This window comes from Zalophus californianus, chromosome 7 (assembly GCF_009762305.2).
Source record: "Zalophus californianus isolate mZalCal1 chromosome 7, mZalCal1.pri.v2, whole genome shotgun sequence".
In the NCBI taxonomy this organism is placed as follows: domain Eukaryota; kingdom Metazoa; phylum Chordata; class Mammalia; order Carnivora; family Otariidae; genus Zalophus; species Zalophus californianus.
In genome coordinates, this window is record NC_045601.1 from 146884892 (window position 1) to 146902427 (window position 17536).

Consider the following 17536-nt stretch of genomic DNA (forward strand, 5'->3'; position numbering starts at 1 on the left):
AACCACCCATCCGGTTCTCTGGGGCACCTCAAATGCATGACAGCCCCTTACAGAAGCCAGCAGCCTGGCAGTTATGGGGGAGGGGGGGCAATGTCTTTTGCCTCCTGCCCCGAAGCAGACAGAGCTCAGCGGTCTCACATTCCCGGAGACAGGCAATGGTTACAGAAACATTGAGCCCAAGGCGGATTGGGCTGAGGCTCCCCTGCAGGAGGTAAGCGGTGGTTTACATCACAAACACTGTAACACAAATATTTTCAGACCACCCAGTGCGGCCACCAGAAGGATTCTTTCCCTCCAGGCAGCACCCAGTCCTCTTATTTGAGTCTTGGAGACTCCTAAACCTTCTCCTCAAGCTTTTAAATTCCATTTTCTTTCTTATGCAGTGCAATTTAATTTTGTCCCAGAGCCTCCATCTGTGCCTATCCACACCCCTAAATTACCTGGGCCACTCACCCTAAATTTAATCACATTTGGAAATACAGTGTAAGTGGCTCATTTGTTTTTTCAATTTCATGCTCGGCCAAAAAAAAAAAAAAAAAAAAAAGCCTTGCTCGTCCAAAACAGTAGATCAGTGCATAGGAAGTGAAACAAAGCCCCATCATCCAAATAATAATAATGGTAATAGTAAATATCTGAGAGGTTAGTTAAACCTGAACAGTGGGGTCTGGTTCCACTGCCATCAGGAGAGGATTGTGTCGTGGTCCCCGAGACTCCATGGACTTTCCGCGCGAATGAGACACATGACATGCAGAAGTCTGGCTAGTTCCTACACTTTATTAGACATCCTCTACAAGAAAGAAACATGGCCTAAACGTCAGAAAGGCAGGGGGCCTGGGTCCACCCGGGTCTCAGGAAGAGGCCCTGCGCCTGAAGCGTCCCCAAGCACGTGTCACAACTGAAACGGTCAGCTGTTAGTGCAAGCCCGACAAAGTTCTGCTTTCCCCCACGATGATTATTTCTGAAGCTCTAGCAGTCTTTATTGGAGTGGCGTTTTGTTCGTTTCTCAAAAGCGCGCGGGCTCCCCAGCATTGCCTGGGTGCCGTTGTAGCCCCTGGGTCTCCTGTGGCCAGCTCGGCCGCTCTCCGCTGCAGCGCCCCTTGGACGCCCCGCTCCGCCGCTCAGCCCGGCAGGAACCCGTTTCGCAGACCGCGAAGCAGGGGAGTCTGCGGGGACGCAGGCGGCGAAGGCGGGGTCCCGCTCCGCGGCAGGGCGGAGCCGGGCAGGTGCGCACCCGGAGCGGCAGGTGCAAAAGCGGCAGGTCCGAGCGCCGGGCCCGCCTCCTCGCTGCCCGCCTCCCCGCGGGCTCCCGGCTGCACCTGCCGGTGGTGGCGCCCGGAGGGACAGCCGGGGGAGCCCCGCGCCGCCGGGACACCCTCGGAACGCAGGGGGCTGTGCGGCGGGATCTGCTTGTCCCGGGGGAACGTCGCCAGCTTCCTGTCCTCGGAGAGGGCCAGGCTCCGGCTGGCGGTCTGAGCGTCCAGCGTGACGGCCCCTGCGGGAGGAGAGCGGGGCCTGGGGGGATGCGCCCTAGAGCGCACGCCATGCGTGGGGCACTGCGCGGCCTGCCAACGCCTGGCTTCCCCTCGGTTTCCGGACAGAGAACGGCGGACTTCCGCCGGCTCGCAAGTGCTCCTGCGCTGGGGGGGTTCGCTTCTCAGAGCGCGGCCGGAGACCAGCGGCATCCGCTTGGCCAGGGAGCCGGCGAGAACTGCAGAATCCTGGGCCCCGTCCCAGACCTACTGAATCACAGTCTGCCTTTTAACAAGACCCCCTGGTTGTTTCTTCTGCACGTTAAGTTTGAGACGCAAAATGAGGTGATATTTGTGGAAATAGTTTCTAAACTAAGCACCATCTTCGAAGTAAATGCTATTTTTTTTAAAATTATACAATATTTGTGTAAGTCGACAGAGTCTGGCACAATGCTGGGCAGAACACACACACACCCAACCAAGACCTTCGTAAGTATTTTTGAGGAAATAATATCCATACACGGAACAGACACTAACAGCACTAAGCTCTTGACATGTATGCATTCCTTTATCTCGTGGCTGCTCATGGGGTCAGGACTAGTGTGTGTTCCATTTTAAGGTGAACAAACCGGAACCAGGAGGTACACTGGCTTGCCCATGGCTCATAACCAGCAAGAGCGAGAACAGAGGACCCAGGGATCAAGCTCCAGAATTCATATATGTAATTGCTCTGTTTGCTGGCTTGGATTGAGTGGAGGGAGGAGAGAATGGATCCCCAAACCCCCAGCTGTTTACCTGAGTCTGTTTCCAGATGGTGTGCCAGGTTTTCTGAGGGAAACAGAAACAGAAAGAGATGTGACTTGTTATTTCCCACAGGCATTCCCAAGGGCAGTGCTGGGAACCATGTGAGCACAGGGGTGGGGGACGGCCTTTTGCTCTACGCCTTCTGCTGGGGTCTACTGAGACAGAAGCAGTCCTCACCTGCCTGGACGCTCAGCCCAGTGCAGGCCCCTGGGGAGAGAAGATGCTCTCGGGATGGTCCCGCTGGGCAGAGTGGTACCACCAAGGGAAGGCTTAAGGGAAGGAAGACACCATGAACCAGGCTTGGCGGGTAGGGGAAGACGGTGATGCGTGGAAGACACTGCTGTTCCACCATCAGGGGATGGGGAAACCTGCTGCCCCTCCCCTTTACCTGAGAAGGTCCTCAGCATCACTGGGAGGGGGAGTATTTTCCTGTGGAGATCTCGGATCTTCTCGACAAGGTCTGGAGAAATGGTCTCTGGACTCACAAAAGTCTTTGTTTCATACCTACAGACAACCAGTCCCTTAAGAATTAGAGGTCGGTCCTTTAAGAGAATGTTTGGGGTCTGTGGAGGCTGCACGGGGCAGAGGTCATTACCCTGTTTGCCTCTAGAGGACAGTACAGTGTCACTTAAAAAAAAAACGACCTTAAACTCCTTTCTAATTTGGGTGCTGTTCATTACTAGGGGAAAGGGGGTTGGGGCGGGGAGGGGATGAGAGAAAACACGAATCAGCTCCGTCCCTGCCTGTCCCCCAAGGCGTGACCGCGAGCAGGCTCAGGGTCCTCGTAGGCGTGACCGCGAGCAGGCTCAGGGTCCTCGTCACACCAGAAGACCTGCACAGCCCTTTAGCTCCACACCTCTAACACTCTTGGCAAGTTTGGGAGACACCTCCTGAGTCCGGGACCCCGGGTCCAGGTCCTTATGGCTGCATGACAAGGGTTCCTTACGGGGCGAGCGTGGAGAAGGCGCGGGTGCTCCCAGCAGGGGACAGACGGGACCAGCGGCTGCCCTTTGTGGTGGGGTCTGTGACCCGGAAGGACACGCAGCAGCTGAGTGGGGGACATGAGTGAAAGGACAGGCTGGTCTTCCCCCACTCCGCTCCGTGCCTACCACAGTTTAGAGACAGTATCTCCCCTCGGAGTTACAGTTTACATGCTGTTCAATACGGACTCGAGCACCAATAACTTCGGGAATTAAACAGATGTTCCTGCATCAGCCTAAAAACATGATTATGGCTTATAACTTCACCTCCAGGGGAAAACTGTATCCCTGGTACCAAACAACCAGTTTAAAAATGGACTCGTAGGGGCGCCTGGGTGGCTCAGTCGTTAAGCATCTGCCTTCGGCTCGGGTCATGGTCCCAGGGTCCTGGGATCGAGCCCCACATCGGGCTCCCTGCTCCGCGGGAAGCCTGCTTCTCCCTCTCCCACTCCCCCTGCTTGTGCTCTCTCTCGCGCTGTGTGTCAAATAAATTAATAAAATCTTTTTAAAAAATTTAAAAAATGGACTCTTAGAGCACAAACTTTTATGTGAAGGCTGTGTGTGTGTGTGTCAAAGTGAATTTGCATTTCTGTGGGGGGCAGGGCAGGGAGTGACCCCCCTCAGTCTCTGTGTCCAGCGGAACAGAGGTGAGAAGAACAAAGTGTACACGCCAGGCAGAAAGGAGGCCCTACCTGCTCTGGTTGCCTCTGACATCCTACAAAAGAAAAAGAACATGCACTCAGTGTCCACAAGTCCTTCCCACCAAGACTCTGCACAGCCTGTCCCCTTAGCATCTGGCCTCAAAGCTCTCTCTTCCAGAGAGTTGTATCCGCTCTGTTACATCATGCCTCCTGACCCACGTGGGACTCTGCTCAGGTCATTTGAGCCGGCTTCTTGGTCTTAGCCTTCTCTCAGAACTGTGTTCTACCTCCAGGGCTTGAGGGATGCTGGAGAACAGGGTCCAGGCTTGACTTACCCGCCGGACCTGATGTGAAACGGGAAGATATAATGGTAATCACACGGATCTGTGTGTGCCAGGGACCGTGCTACACGTTCTGTATGGATTGTTTCTTATACTCCTTGCACGAGCTCTGTGAGGGAGGTGCTGTTATTATCCCCCACGTTTAGGGGGCTCACAAGGCTCACCACGGTCACACGGCTGGAAGAGCCTGCCCTCAAACCCAAGGCCCTCTGACTCCAAAGTCCTTGACACGACCACGGTGGGTGGCAGTCATCCAGCCTTCCTGGGTCTGGCACGTCTGTAAGCTCTCCAGGCCAAAGGAACCCAAGGACTGGCAGTCCCTCCCAGCAGAAACAAGGTTCACTTGCCCTTCCTGCCTGTGTCCAGCAGCCCCGGCCCTCTGCTGGCATCCCCGCCTGTGCAGCCCCTCTCCTAGCCCACAGGGTGGTGGGGACGGCCTCACTTGTAGCAGGGCCCTGGCTGGCTGCTGACTCTGCTCCTTCAGCTCCTGGGCCTGGGCCCCAAGCCTGGCGACCTCCTCAGATGACCTGAAGGTGTATTCGTCTCTCTCCATGTGGATCTGCGTCTCCAGCTCCCTCAGCCTGGCCTGCAGCAGACGCTGCTGGTCCATCAGCTCCTGCTGCAACCTCTCGAACACTGTGTCCACCTGCTGTTTCTTGCTTTCAATGTGGGTCTGCAAGGGGTGGAAAGATAGACAGGGCCAGGAAAAAGATCAAGAGGCCGGCCTGCAGGAGGATCATCTGGGTCTTCCTGATTCAGAGACTAGCTCCCTCAGTACTACGTTAGAAGCAGGTGGGTCTCAGAATAGACTCAGCAGCAGTGAGGGCTATATGCTTTTGTCTTACCTGGGGATTCTAACAACAATGCCCCATACGCCCTCAGAGCCGTGTTGAACTTTTCAAGCATCCTTCCCCATTTACAACACCGTCCTAACCCCACCATGCCTTCCCTAGAGTCAGGAGGAGCAGGTGGTAGTCGTCCATCGGAGAGCCACTGAAGGAAACAGGCCGTGGTTCGAGTCAGTGCAGAGGGTGCGGCATCGCTCTCGGGCCCTGACGTCGCCTTCTGCGCAGCATGCTTGGGAGGGAGCAGAGGGGTGCTGCGGATCTCTTCCTGCCCCCAGCTCTGCCGCCTTGCTCAGGGCACCAGAAGTTCTCAGACTGCGGCTCTCCTCCGGGGTGACTGAGGAGCTCACCAACACACCGCTCTCCCACAGTGGGCAGGCCAGCTTCAATCAGGCCTGGAGGCAGACACGGGTACCAGCTTCTGCCCCACCCTTCCTGTCTGAGGGCAGTGCTTTCGGGCACACAGACTGGGATGGGAAGGGTGGCTCCGGGTCAAGACACCCAGCTTCTAGGGACGCCTGGTGGCTCACTCGCTGAAGCATCTGACTCGGTTTCAGCTCAGGTCAGGATCTCAGGATCGTGAGCTCCAGCCCCGTGTCGGGCTCTGAGCTCAGCGGGGAGTCTGCTTGTCTCTCTCCCTCTGCTCTTCCCTGCTCGCTCTCTCTCTCTCTCAAATAAATAAATGTTAAGAGAGAGAAAGATCCAGGTTGTAGCCATGTCCTCATGAACATGGGCTTTGCTCTCTGTGGACCGTCACGCTCCTGGACCAGCTCTCGGCTCTGTAGAATGGCTGGTAAGATGGGTCTTGGGCTAGATGTCAGAACCATCTCCAGCTGCGAAGCTCTGGGATTCCACAGCCTTGACCCCAGATGCCCTCACACAGATGCAGGGAAGTGAATGAGAACAGTACAAAAGTACCAGACAGCAAGCTTCCCCAGAATCTGCTCAGAAAACCCCCAAGAGAGCAGGTGGCAGAAGCACTTTACCAGAAGCGCTTGGAGCTTCCTGTCTTCCCGCCTCCGTGTGTCCTCCATCTCTTTCTTCTCCAAGCTCAGAGCTTCCGACTGGTTCCGGAGATGATCCTGTGCGGAGAAGAATGGGCAGGAAGAGGTGGCTGAGTCTACAGGTCTTGTCTGCTGAGTCCCAGGCGCACGGCTGATGGTGAAAGAGTCAAAGGTGAACAGCGCCCGTCTGTGTCCCTGCAGAGATTACCTCGAGGTCGCCTCCAGCCTGGTCACTCATGGCTGAAGTACGGACAGACAAAGGCGGGGTCAGTGTGCCAGTGTGCTGTCAGAGACAGCAGGCATTTACAGTGGGGTGGCGAGGACCACATGCCCCGACTGTACACTTAGAAATTGCTGAAGTGGTTTAAAAAGAAAGAGTTCGGGGAGAGGAAAGACGTCTGGGAGGAAGAGTCAGAAGCAGGAAAACGCAGAGACGTCCAGGAGACAGCAGGTGCACACGGGCCAGTCCGCCGGACACGCGGTGCCTGGGGCGGGCAGCTGGGGCTGAGGTGGACAGGCGGGGTCCACGTCCTCAACACAGGGCATTGGTGCCGTGCTGATGAGGATGGGCTTTCCCAGCGCTGGGGACCCCAGGAGGGTTTGGCACCGGGGTGCACCATGGTCTGCTGTGTGTTTTGGTGGATTGGAGGGTGCTTCAGAGGGTGAGAATGGAGACAGGGAGTGCATTCGAGGCTGTGCAAGGTCTGGCTGAGGACGGCGACAGCCTGCATTTGGAGGTGGTTGTGGGGACAAGGCCGAGTTCAAGATTCAAGAGGTACTTCTAAGGAAATCACTTCTAGAGCTGGACACTGGATGGCCAGAGCGATCTGAGGGCAGCCCGGGGTGGGGGGCAGGGGGGCGGCACAGGTGAGCCACGTCGGGCCTCCCCTTCTCACAAGGAAGAGTGGCACCTGCAGGCTGCCCTTGCTGGCCCCTCGCGTCCCTCTGAGCCCAGCAGTCTGGGCCTCGGTAGGTCCCACAACCAGTGTGCGTCCTGGGAGACCAAGTTCACCCTGCCCATGGTGGGAGAAGACCCTCCCATGCACTCATGCCTGCTGGTGTGTCTCCTCCTTGTGTCTCTACCCCACAGTTCTGTCCCGTAGGGCCCCCTGAGGCGGGAGTCCCTCTAAGCCTGGGAATGGCCTCAGGTCCCCAGGGAACCGCGGTCCTTCATCCAGATCCCTATCGGTTCCCTTCACTATGGATGACGGGACACTGTCCCAGCCCACACAGGCCCAAGGAAAAGCCATCCATCTTACCCGGTAGGGCTGAACCGCTGCATCGAGGACACCCACGGGGTGGGTGCAGTGGGAGGGACCCTCCCGACAGACCATACAGAGGAACTCAGCATCGACCTTGCAGAAGAAGTAAATCTTCTCAGCGTGCTGCTCACAGCGTGTCTCCTCCAGAGGGTCCAGGAGCACAGGGGCCACGAGAGTCTCCGTGGGCTCCTTCTCCTGGCAGATTGCACAGAGCAGCCCCTGGCCGGAAGGCTGGGCCCCCATCTGGGAGAGCGGGAGGACGTGCAGCCCCACAGAAGGTGTGTCCACAGGCGCTGGTCACTGCATCCTTCTGGGGTCCCCTGCAGGCCAGACAGGTGGTCTCCTCATGGGAAGGCGTGGAGGACACCCCGGTGCCATCCCCAGCCTGTCCACGGAAGCCTCTGCCTCAGGCCACACAAATCCCCGATCCCTGAAATTAGTCACTTCTGCGTGAGTCATGGAGGGAAGACAATAGGAGGCTGAGAGCAGAAAGCAGGAGGGTTCAGCCTGGGAAGCCACCGGGCGCCACCTGGTCACCACCCATCAGCTGAGTGGGTTCAAACTCCAGGGCACCTCGAATGACCCAGCATTCCCAGCAGGGGCCTGGTCAGCCCGTTCTCCACTCCTTCTGTCTCCTTCCGTCCCTGGGGTGGGGAGCCCAGCGTGTATGAGCTCACAGGGATATGGGTTTCCTGGAACCGCACCCTCGGCCACTGTGGGGTGGAGACACAAAGAAGAGACACAGCTTCCTGCCATTGGAACAGGTGGGAGCCGTCAGCTTCTGGCTCTGAGGTGTGCTCTCAGCATCAAAGTCCAGACTGCGGTGGGAGGCGCGGTCGGGGCCCCTCCTCTGCTTCCTTAGCTCCTCACCTCATCCACGCAGGCTGGCCTCCTAAACTCTACTGCTGCTAGGCCTGAACCCAGTGCCCCCAAACACGGTGACACTGGGTCACAGAGTCCTTCGATTTTAGTGTTTAGAGAAAGCAAGAAACTAATACAAATGATTTATGTCCCTAAGATTTAGAAAACTCAGCCCAAGCGATAACAGACTTAATAAGCACATTTATGCGGGCTCAGTATTTTCCTATTACTGCACCCAATCAGATAACAGCCCTCTGGGACAGGCATGATCACCTCCATTTTACAGAAAGACACGTGAAGTGACTTCCCCTCGGTCACGGAGCTGGAGAGCTGCGAGGCGGGGTCAGTCCGAGTCTCCTGGCTTCGGCCGTGGTCCCCCCGCGGCCCTTCCCCCACAAGACGGTCCACACCTCGGTTCTTCATCTGCGCCCTGCATCTGTTGCGTAAAACCCAAGGAAACTCCCACTCTGACGCTAGCGATCCGCCCTGCACTGTTTCCCTTGCTCTGAACCTGAGCTGGTGTGTGTACCCCGTTTCCTTCCCGCCCGCCCTGGCCCTCCCGGGGGTGCAGCCCCTCCCCCACCCTGCACGGGAGCCCCCAGCCCCACGGCGCCGCCGAGCACAGGAATGCAGCCGGTCCCAGCGGAGATTGCGCGGCCGTCCAAACTACACATCAGTTAGAAGGAACGCAAAATATCTCATTACTAATTCTTAGACTGATTACACTGGAAATGATCATATTTGGAGCTAAATAAAATAAATAAATATTAAAATTAACTTCACTTTTTCAAATGTGGTACGCAGAAACGCTGCACAGGTGGCTCACGTGGTGTTTGTGTGAGGGCAGGGCTCTGGGACACTCAGATCTGAGTGCACATTGCGCCCCCACCTTCCCACGCACACGCGGGGCTGGCCGCCCGAACAGCGAACTCACCGCCGGGAGGCTCCGCTCCAGAGCGGCCAGGGGGGCTCGGGGCGCGCCGCGGACGGACGCAGGCCTGGGGTGTGAGTCATTAACAGGTGCGGGCTGCTGCGGGTTTCCTTCCTGCTCCCGCACAGGGCTTATTCCAACCTCCGTGGAAGCCGGTGCCCCGCCGGTGTAGTGCTCCGCGAGCATAGCCACCTTATCTGCGCCCTCGCGCTCCCTGCGCAGGCTGATACCCGTATCTCCCTGGAGACAGCTGGTCCTACTGCGGGGGGCTGGTGTGGCGTCTCTGCTCCCCGACCAGGTCCCCCTCCCACCCCAGAGCAAGGACTATTTCTGTCGGCTGTGGACGGCCAAGATACCACTTCACCTTTACCGTGAGCGTGTGCGGATGCACGGGAGCGACGCAGGGCCCCCGGCTGTGGGCAGCAGCCCCGACACTAACTGAGGCCCTGTCTGGAAGGCCGTGGCCCCTCCTCCCTCCCTCTCCTGGAGCGTGTGTGTCCGCTCCTTTTGGAGGAGGACGGGAGGACCTGGGCATGCAGGTGGGCGCCCTGCCCTTGATGTCTGCGTGTGCGTGTGCGTGCGTGCGCTCGTCCACGACCGTGAGGCCGTTGGCGTGTATTTAAGGCGGGCCGCGTCTGGCTGTGCGGGGTGAGTGTGTGTCCTTGCTGTTCTCCCAGATCCTCCCCGCTCAGCCACGCACAGACGGTAACCTTGAGGAGCCAACAGGCACAGCCACGCCATGGCCTCAGCCGCCTCTGTGACCAGCCTGGCGGACGAGGTCAACTGCCCCATCTGCCAGGGCACCCTGAGGGAGCCGGTCACCATCGACTGTGGCCACAACTTCTGCCGGGGCTGTCTCACCCGCTACTGCGAAATCCCAGGCCCAGACCCCGAGGAAGCCCTCACCTGCCCCCTCTGCAAGGAGCCTTTCCGCCCTGGAAGCTTCCGGCCCAACTGGCAGCTGGCCAGCGTGGTGGAGAACATCGAGCGCCTCAAGCTGGTGTCCACCCCGGGCTCAGACGAGGAGGACATCTGCCAGGAGCACGGGGAAAAGATCTACTTCTTCTGTGAGGACGATGAGACGCAGCTGTGTGTGGTGTGCCGGGAGGCCTGGGGCCACCGGGCACACACCGTGCGCTTCCTGGAGGACGCAGCAGGGCCCTACAGGGTAGGACAGGGGACGCAGGGTCTCCCTCTCCCGTCACCCCTCGGGCAGGGGCCCGGGTGTGCGTGCTGAAGCATGTTCTGTGTTGTTTACTTATGGCCGACACAGACCAGGGCTTCCACAAGGACACGCAGGATGGCTGAGTGACCACAGTGGGTCAGGCAGGCGCTTCTGAGGATGTCCGCGTTTGGGGGACAACTGTGCAAATAGTGTGTGATGTGCACGAACGTGTGCATGGTTCCCGTGCATGTGGCGTTTGGGGGGAGGTCTGCAGGCTTGTATTTTTAAATAAACTAGTGTTTATATGCAGGGCCAGTAAACACGTGGTGTGCAGTCTTATCCACCAATAACTGCCTGCTCGTTTTAGTCATTTACACCGTATGCTCTAGTAAAAGTGGGCCTCTGTCTGTGCCGATTAGTTCCCTAGCGTTTGACGGTGAGAGCGTTAATTATATTTCTGAATGTCCCTATGTGGACATTTGTGTGTGAATACCTGTTCCTAACTCTATTCTAGAGCAAGCAGTTTTTAAAACAGTGTCGACTCTTTATATTATCCAAGTTTCTTCTCTCATCTGGAATCATACACAGAAAATGGATTCTGTTCACAAGAAAGGATTGTGTGTATATGTTCCCTTTGAGATATGTGAGCAAGTTGGAACACTTTCAAAGAAGGGCATATCAGGCTGGGGACAGATCCCAGATCTAACTTACCAAAGAAAAACAAACCAGGGTTTTTAAGCTGAAGGCTGCCAGGCTCAGATGGGGAAACCGAGTCGCGGACTGTGCCGGCACAGGGAGAGGGGACAGCTCTGGTCAGAGTTCCTGGAGAGCAAAGCTAGAAAGAAAAGGCCTGGAGAGGGCCAGCTGCCAAGGACAGTCCGGGTGCAGGTGTTGGCGGCAAGGGGAGGGCTCACTCCCTCCCTCGGGCGCCTCCGTCCTGGAGGCAGCGGGCCGACCCCTCTTCACGAGTCATTGCTTCCATGTAACATAACTTCATGCTCTTTCTCTCCAGGAGCAAATACAGAAGTGTCTTGAGTGTCTAAGAAAAGAGAGAGAGGAGATTCAAAGAATCCAGTCAAGAGAAAACGAGAGGATACAAGTCCTCCTGGTAGGTCTCCGTGCCCTCCCGGGACCGGCCTGCCCGGGGATCCAGCGCCCCCTGAAGCCAAGGCAGGGTAGCCAGCGTAGGCGGCGGGAAGTCGCTCTAGTCCCAGCACTGACCAACTAGCACGTCTCTGTTTTTGTGTGAGGTGGGGAGTAGAAGTCGGCAGGCCCTCCCACACTTGCTGAAACGCTGTAAGGACTGAAGGCGATTGGGCCCACGAGGCAGCCTCGTGCTGTGCGGACAGTGCAGGGACCTGGGGCCGGGGCTCCGATTTTCCACCGAGCGTGGAGGACGTGGATGTGGGCCAGAGGGAGCCAGGGGTGGACAAGTAAGGAAACAGAGGGATCACCCCCCGGCCTCCCCCCTACCGCCCCTTCAGGGTCAGGTGGCCACCAAGAGACAGAAAGTGATCTTCGAGTTCGCACATCTGAGCCAGTTCCTGGAGGAACAGCAGAGCGTCCTCCTGGCCCAGCTAGAGAAGCTGGATGCGGACATCCTGAAGCAACAGGATGACTTTGACGTCCTGGTCAGCGAGGAGATCAGCCGGTTCAGCAGCCTGATCTCCGAACTGGAGGAGAAGAACGGGAGGCCGGCCCGGGGGCTCCTGACGGTGAGACCTGCCCCCCCACAGGCCAGCCTCTGACTCCTGGCATCTCACTGTCCGAGCCACCTGCCCTTCATCCCGTGTCCCTGCATCCCGTGTGCAAGACAGGTCCTGAACTCCTCTCCCTGCTCCCCGGACAGTTCCCCGGTCACTCTGCTCCCTGGCCTCTCACTGTCTGGCCCAATCCATCTAATCGGGGGGCTCCTTCCCTTACCTACCTGTCAGGGGCTCTGTGAGGATCCAACGGGAAAATGCAGTGGAAACTAGCAGTCTGGAAAGCATCACGTGCTCTGCAAACATGTCACGTGCTGTTTCTGAGGCAGACTATGTTGTGTCGCCACCCTCAGGAAGTTCTTCCTGGTCTGTGGCACCTGAGGGAAGATATCGGGGTCCCAACAAGGCATCAGAAGGGCAGCATGATTGGGGGCCACACTCCTGGTTTATGGGACTGAGAGCAGGGGCCTTGGCCTCCAGCTGCAGGCAGGTCCCTCCACTGTGTGGATGCATGAGATAAAGGAGTGGCCTCTGTGACCCCAGACACCTCATCAATCCCAAAACTCTGTGCCTACAGGATCTTGGGCCCTTTTTCCTATGTGGGAATGTGGTATTTGTCTTTGCTGAATTCCTCTCCCCTCTCTCTCCTAGGACATCAGAAGTACTCTGATAAGGTAAGCTGCCATTCCGTCATCCTCCGAGGGCGCGCACACAAACTGCTTCACGCATCTGGCTATTGCACGCCGGCAGGGCACACCTTCAAGCATGCGCATGCATTTGCACGGGCAGTTGCCCAAGCCTGGGCAGTGGGGTGCGTCCCTGAGGAAGTGTGTCTGCCTGTGTCCGTCTCCGTGCCCAGTTCGCAGGCAGCCAGCTGGGTCTGGAGAATTCCCAAACCCCACTATTTCTGTGCCCCTAGATGTGAAACCAGAAAGTGCCGGAAACCAGAGGCTGTGTCCCCTGAGCTGGGCCAGAGGATTCGGGACTTCCCCCAGCAGGCCATCCCTCTGCAGAGGAAGATGAAGATGTTTCTGGGTAAGAGGACCCCAGGGCTCCCCGCGGGCGGGAGTCCATGAAGCCCAGGCCTAGGAACGCCCCCCATGCTCCACTGCCAGAGGCTTGAGTGGCCTTTGGCTGGTACCCTTCTGGTGCCTTCCTTGGCTATCCTTACTTGCACATCTTTATAAAATCTGCCTATCGGGATAACATGACACTGAACAGAGATAGTAAAGATGAAGATTTCTGAAAAAAAAAATTAACTGTCTTGAAAAGTATTTACACAAATAAATCTGATCCGCTGACCTTGAACAATATAAAAAGTAATGATTAACAAAACCTGCCATTCTCAATAATTTAAAAAATCTACAGAGGCCCTTGTAATACATGATAAGTTTCTGATGATGAACACCGTTAATTAATAACCAGAGATAGCCTTTCTCCGCACTGTGGGGTGGCTGACTCTCTCTCGCATCCCCCCATCCGGCGGGCGCTCCAGGCCCCTGGGGGGACTCTTCCGGCTTTCCTGGAACCGGCGGTGCTGGTGGGAAAGGGCGTGATAATGGGGAATGAGTCAGGCGCGCCGCTCTCCGCCAGCACCCTTCGGACGCCCGCAATGAGGCCGCCCCGTGGCCCGCCCCATAGCAGCGTCGCCCCGGGCGAGCCCACACTCAAACTTGGGGCTGGCCGTGACGGACATTGTCCTCTAATCAAACCTAACCTTCGACTATTCCCAAAATTGTTTCCAAGGACAGTAAGAAATAAATTAAGCCCCTTATCCATTCATGCGGTGGATGGGATCTCATCCTGGTTTGTATCCTCTTTACAGAGAAACTCTGCTTCGAGTTGGACTATGAGCCAGGTAGGCAGCCTGGGGCGCGAGGGAGTGGGGGGGCCGCGTTGCGTAGGGTTCCCGCCCACGCACGCCCACGCGCGCGCGCACACACATCCCCCCGGCTCGGAGCGCATGTTCTCATCTGCTCGTCACAGGCCGGGAGAAAGGTCAGACCAGAGCAGGACGAGGGCTATCAGGAGGGGCTTCCTGGGCGAGGGGACTTTGGTCTGGGTTTAGGAGCCCATTGTTGGAGTCCCTGGAAACCGCCCCCGTCAGGTGGAGCTTCACAGTTAGGGTAGCTGGAGGGAAGGCGGCCGGTGGCAGGACGCCACCCAGGGCGTCTGTCAGCCAGAGACCCGGGGAGTCGCGTTGTTGGAAGGGACTCTCTGACTCGTCGCCACATCGGAATTTACGAGTGTCTCAACTTAACGGATATGAAAAGCCACACTGGGCAGGGCGCCTGGGCGCTCTTCGTGCTAAGAAGTGGTCCTCTGACTCTGGTGGTCTTAAAATGACTGAGGCAGCAGGAATAACCCGCGGACGAGCCGGAGAGCTTGCGGGAGCGGGTGGTGAACGCGCCCTGGCGTTCGGGTGGAGCCGAGGCGTCTCCGCCCTCTGAGATCTCAGACGCGGGAGGGGGGCAGGTGTCGGCGGCAGCGGGCGCGGCCTTTGGGAGACCACCCATTTGCCGGGACAGAGCTGCTTTCCGAGGACCGCGCTGAGCAGATGATGGCGGGCGGGCGGGAGCCCGCGTCCTGTGGGCAGGCGGTAACACGCGCCAGTCACCAGCTCAAAGCCCAGACTCTGCTCGGGGTGGTCTGGGGTGAAGTCGGAGCGTGGGGATTTCTACCACCGTCCCGGGGGACGCCCACGCAGCCGGTCCACCGGACTCTCGCGCACACACACGCGACGTGGAGAAGGACACTAGCGGGTGGAGGCAGGGCTTTTAGGGCCTCCTGCAGGTGATAGATGTCTGCTGACGCCTCTGTCCCCCGCAGCTGACATCTGTCTGGACCCCCAGACCTCCCACCCCAAGCTCCTCTTGTCTGAGGACCAGCGGCGCGCCCAGTTCTCCTACAAGTGGCAGAACTCGCCAGACAACCCCCAGCGTTTTGACCGGGCCACCTGTGTCCTGGCCCACGGCGGCTTCACAGAGGGGAGACACACGTGGCTGGTGAAGGTGGACCTGGCCCACGGCGGCAGCTGCACGGTGGGCGTGGTGAGCGAGGACGTGGCGCGGAAGGGGGAGCTGCGCCTGCGGCCGGAGGAGGGCGTGTGGGCCCTGAGGCTGGCCTGGGGCTTCGTGTCGGCGCTGGGCTCCTTCCCCACGCGGCTGGCGCTGGGGGAGCAGCCACGGCAGGTGCGCGTGTCCCTGGACTATGAGGTGGGCTGGGTGACCTTCGTCAACGCTGTCAGCCAGGAGCCCATCTACACCTTCACGGCCTCCTTCACCCAGAAGGTCTTTCCCTTCTTTGGGCTCTGGGGCCGAGGGTCTAGCTTCTCCGTGAGTTCCTGAGTCACCCTCCCGTCAGACGAACTTGACCCTCCAGGCTCACCTGGCATTGGGCAGAAGCGCGGCAGACTGAGGACTTGCAAGGACAAAGTGGGTGACCATTTCCCTGACCCCCAGGGGCCAGGGGCTCCGGGGACGTGGCCCAGCGGTCCTAGCAGACACAGGAGACCCAGGTCTGGAGCCAGAAGACCGGGCTCCAGACCAGCCTGTGGCCGACCGTTGTGTGATCTTGGGCACCTGTCTTCATTACATCTTCTTCCAGAAAAATGAGGGTTCATATACATGAACCTTCAAGAAACATTTCGTGGGTGCTACCTGTGAACCAGGCAGATGGTCACCACTGGTGGTATGAAAATGAAAGGAAAGTCTGTTTGATATCTGGAGGAACTCAGGGACCAGACAGAGGCAGGGAGAGGACATGGCAGCGGGGGCGGCAGGTGCTGGGCGGGCTGCCCTGTGTGTGGGGGAGCTCAGGGCAAGGGGCCCAGCAGCAGGGAGGGCTTCCTGGGGAGGACAGCTGTAGGAGACTGGAGAGCTGAGTCAGGGGAGGAGGGCTGGCAGACACCCGGCTGGCTGACCCTGCAGCCCTTGGACGCTGGGCCATGAGACCCTGACACCAGCTGCGGCCTCCCTCCCCCGGGAGCACGTCCGGCTGAGAGACGGGAGGCCTGGCCATCACAGGGTAACCCACAGCCCGCACTCTCCCCTGCGGAGAACCCCGTTCCTGCTGCGGTGAGCTCACCGTCTGAGCTCGAGCGCGGGAGGGTGGGAAGGGATGAGGCTCAGAGAGCTCCACTGCAGGGGCAGAGACGGCAGGGCTGCCGAGTCCCCTCGGGGCGTGCTGGGTGACCTGCAGCAGCATTGACGAGGCTCTGGGGCTGCAGGGATGAGCCTGGAATTCGGAGAATGACGTCAGCTGCCCCAGGGTGGAATGTGAGATCCTATGCCCAGTAGAAGTATGGTCTCCACACCTTTTGTTTCCCGGTTGCTGTCTTTCACTCTGTTTAAAGGTACCACTCACTGACAACCTCTTTAATACGATGTGTTTGCTCTGCTTGGACACAAACTGAAGTGTTCGGTCACCTCCCCACCGGGGCCCAGGAGGCCTGTGCAGGCTGAGGCCCTGGGCGCGGGGGTCTGCCTCTCCTCCTCCGGCCAGCAGGTGGAGGAGACGTGGGCCCAGGGGCAGGGCTGCACAGGGGCTGACTGCTTCCTCTGGGCATGTTCTCATTGTCTATAAAATACAGTCACAGAAAATGTTGTATATTCCCAACAATAGGCACATTTGAGTTTCTGTATGATGATAATACACATCCAAAGCCCCAAACCTGGGGTTCCACCAAGACGTGGATTGTGCTTTTCTGTGTATTTTTATTGGCGTTAGCAGGGCCTGTTAAATGACAATTGGCCTACAGGGTCTCCACCTGTGGGAGGACGGGCGTGCTTTATGTCCCCTAACCTTGGTCACTGCAGGAGGTGCTTCCTGCTGGTACCTTCCGGTGAAGCGTGGGTGTCTGCACAGCTGAGATCACGCAGCCAGGATTGGAAGCCCGTCTGACTAAGGGGCCTGAACCACTGCGGGGCACACCTCGTTCAGAAACAGGTACGCAGGGTCCCGGTGAACAAGCTAACGGCGGCCACACCCCCCACGAGGGGCCTGCTTCCCGAAAGACAACTTGTTTCCCTCGCTGAGAAATACAACTGCTAGTGAGTGAAGACGCTCAGACTGCGCGTCCAACCCTCAGTTCTGCTGACCTGACCTGGAGCGGGAGCCTCCGTGCAGAGGAGGAGGGTGGATCCCTCCACGGGTGACTCGGTGACTCAGCCTGGCTGCTCTGCTTGTCCCAGATCTGCCCTCGGGGCCCCTGCCCTCCCCAGAAGTGCTCGGGTCTAAGCCCCTCCTCCCGCCACCCTCCCCAGGCCCCACGGGAGGGGTGCAGCCCTGTCCTGACCGCCGTGGGCTCACCTGAGGTTTTCACACCCTACGTGGCAGCGGCGCTTTCTAGTACTGAGAACGGAGACTTCCTCAAGTTAGTCCCAAAAAAGAAAAGCTTGTTGTAAGAACAGACGTGTAAAGAAGGAAATGGGGTTTTCCACCATTAGCCAGGCGTCGTGGGAAGCTGTGGCTGGGGTGGTGAGGGGGCAAAACCAGGTCTCGGAGGAAGAGCTAGGAAACACACATGGAA

The 17536-nt window shown here is 58.2% G+C and overlaps 2 protein-coding genes across 2 annotated transcripts; one reads left to right on the forward strand and one right to left on the reverse strand.

Annotated features, from left to right (window-relative positions):
- Positions 1-754: 754 nt before the first annotated feature.
- TRIM15 (tripartite motif containing 15) lies at positions 755-9324 on the reverse strand. The gene is given in 10 exon segments (XM_035728359.1): positions 755-1492; positions 2265-2297; positions 2662-2777; positions 3946-3968; positions 4678-4908; positions 6067-6162; positions 7344-7595; positions 7597-7751; positions 7930-8059; positions 9142-9324. Coding segments are annotated over 10 exon segments (1593 nt in total). The 3' UTR covers positions 755-1118.
- Positions 9325-9877: 553 nt separating this feature from the next.
- LOC113927472 (tripartite motif-containing protein 10) lies at positions 9878-15738 on the forward strand. The gene is made up of 7 exons (XM_027603337.1): positions 9878-10306; positions 11316-11411; positions 11788-12018; positions 12658-12680; positions 12926-13041; positions 13832-13864; positions 14836-15738. The coding sequence occupies exons 1-7, from the start codon at positions 9878-9880 to the stop codon at positions 15351-15353; spliced, it is 1446 nt and encodes a 481-aa protein (XP_027459138.1). The 3' UTR covers positions 15354-15738.
- Positions 15739-17536: the final 1798 nt, after the last annotated feature.

Excerpts from the sequence above, each read along its gene's own strand:
- LOC113927472 (XM_027603337.1), top strand. The coding sequence starts at position 9,878 with ATGGCCTCAGCCGCCTCTGTGACCAGCCTGGCGGACGAGGTCAACTGC. Across the intron at positions 10,307-11,315 it reads ACGCAGCAGGGCCCTACAGG|GAGCAAATACAGAAGTGTCT; the intron begins GTAGGACAGGGG and ends CTTTCTCTCCAG. Across the intron at positions 12,681-12,925 it reads ATCAGAAGTACTCTGATAAG|ATGTGAAACCAGAAAGTGCC; the intron begins GTAAGCTGCCAT and ends CTGTGCCCCTAG.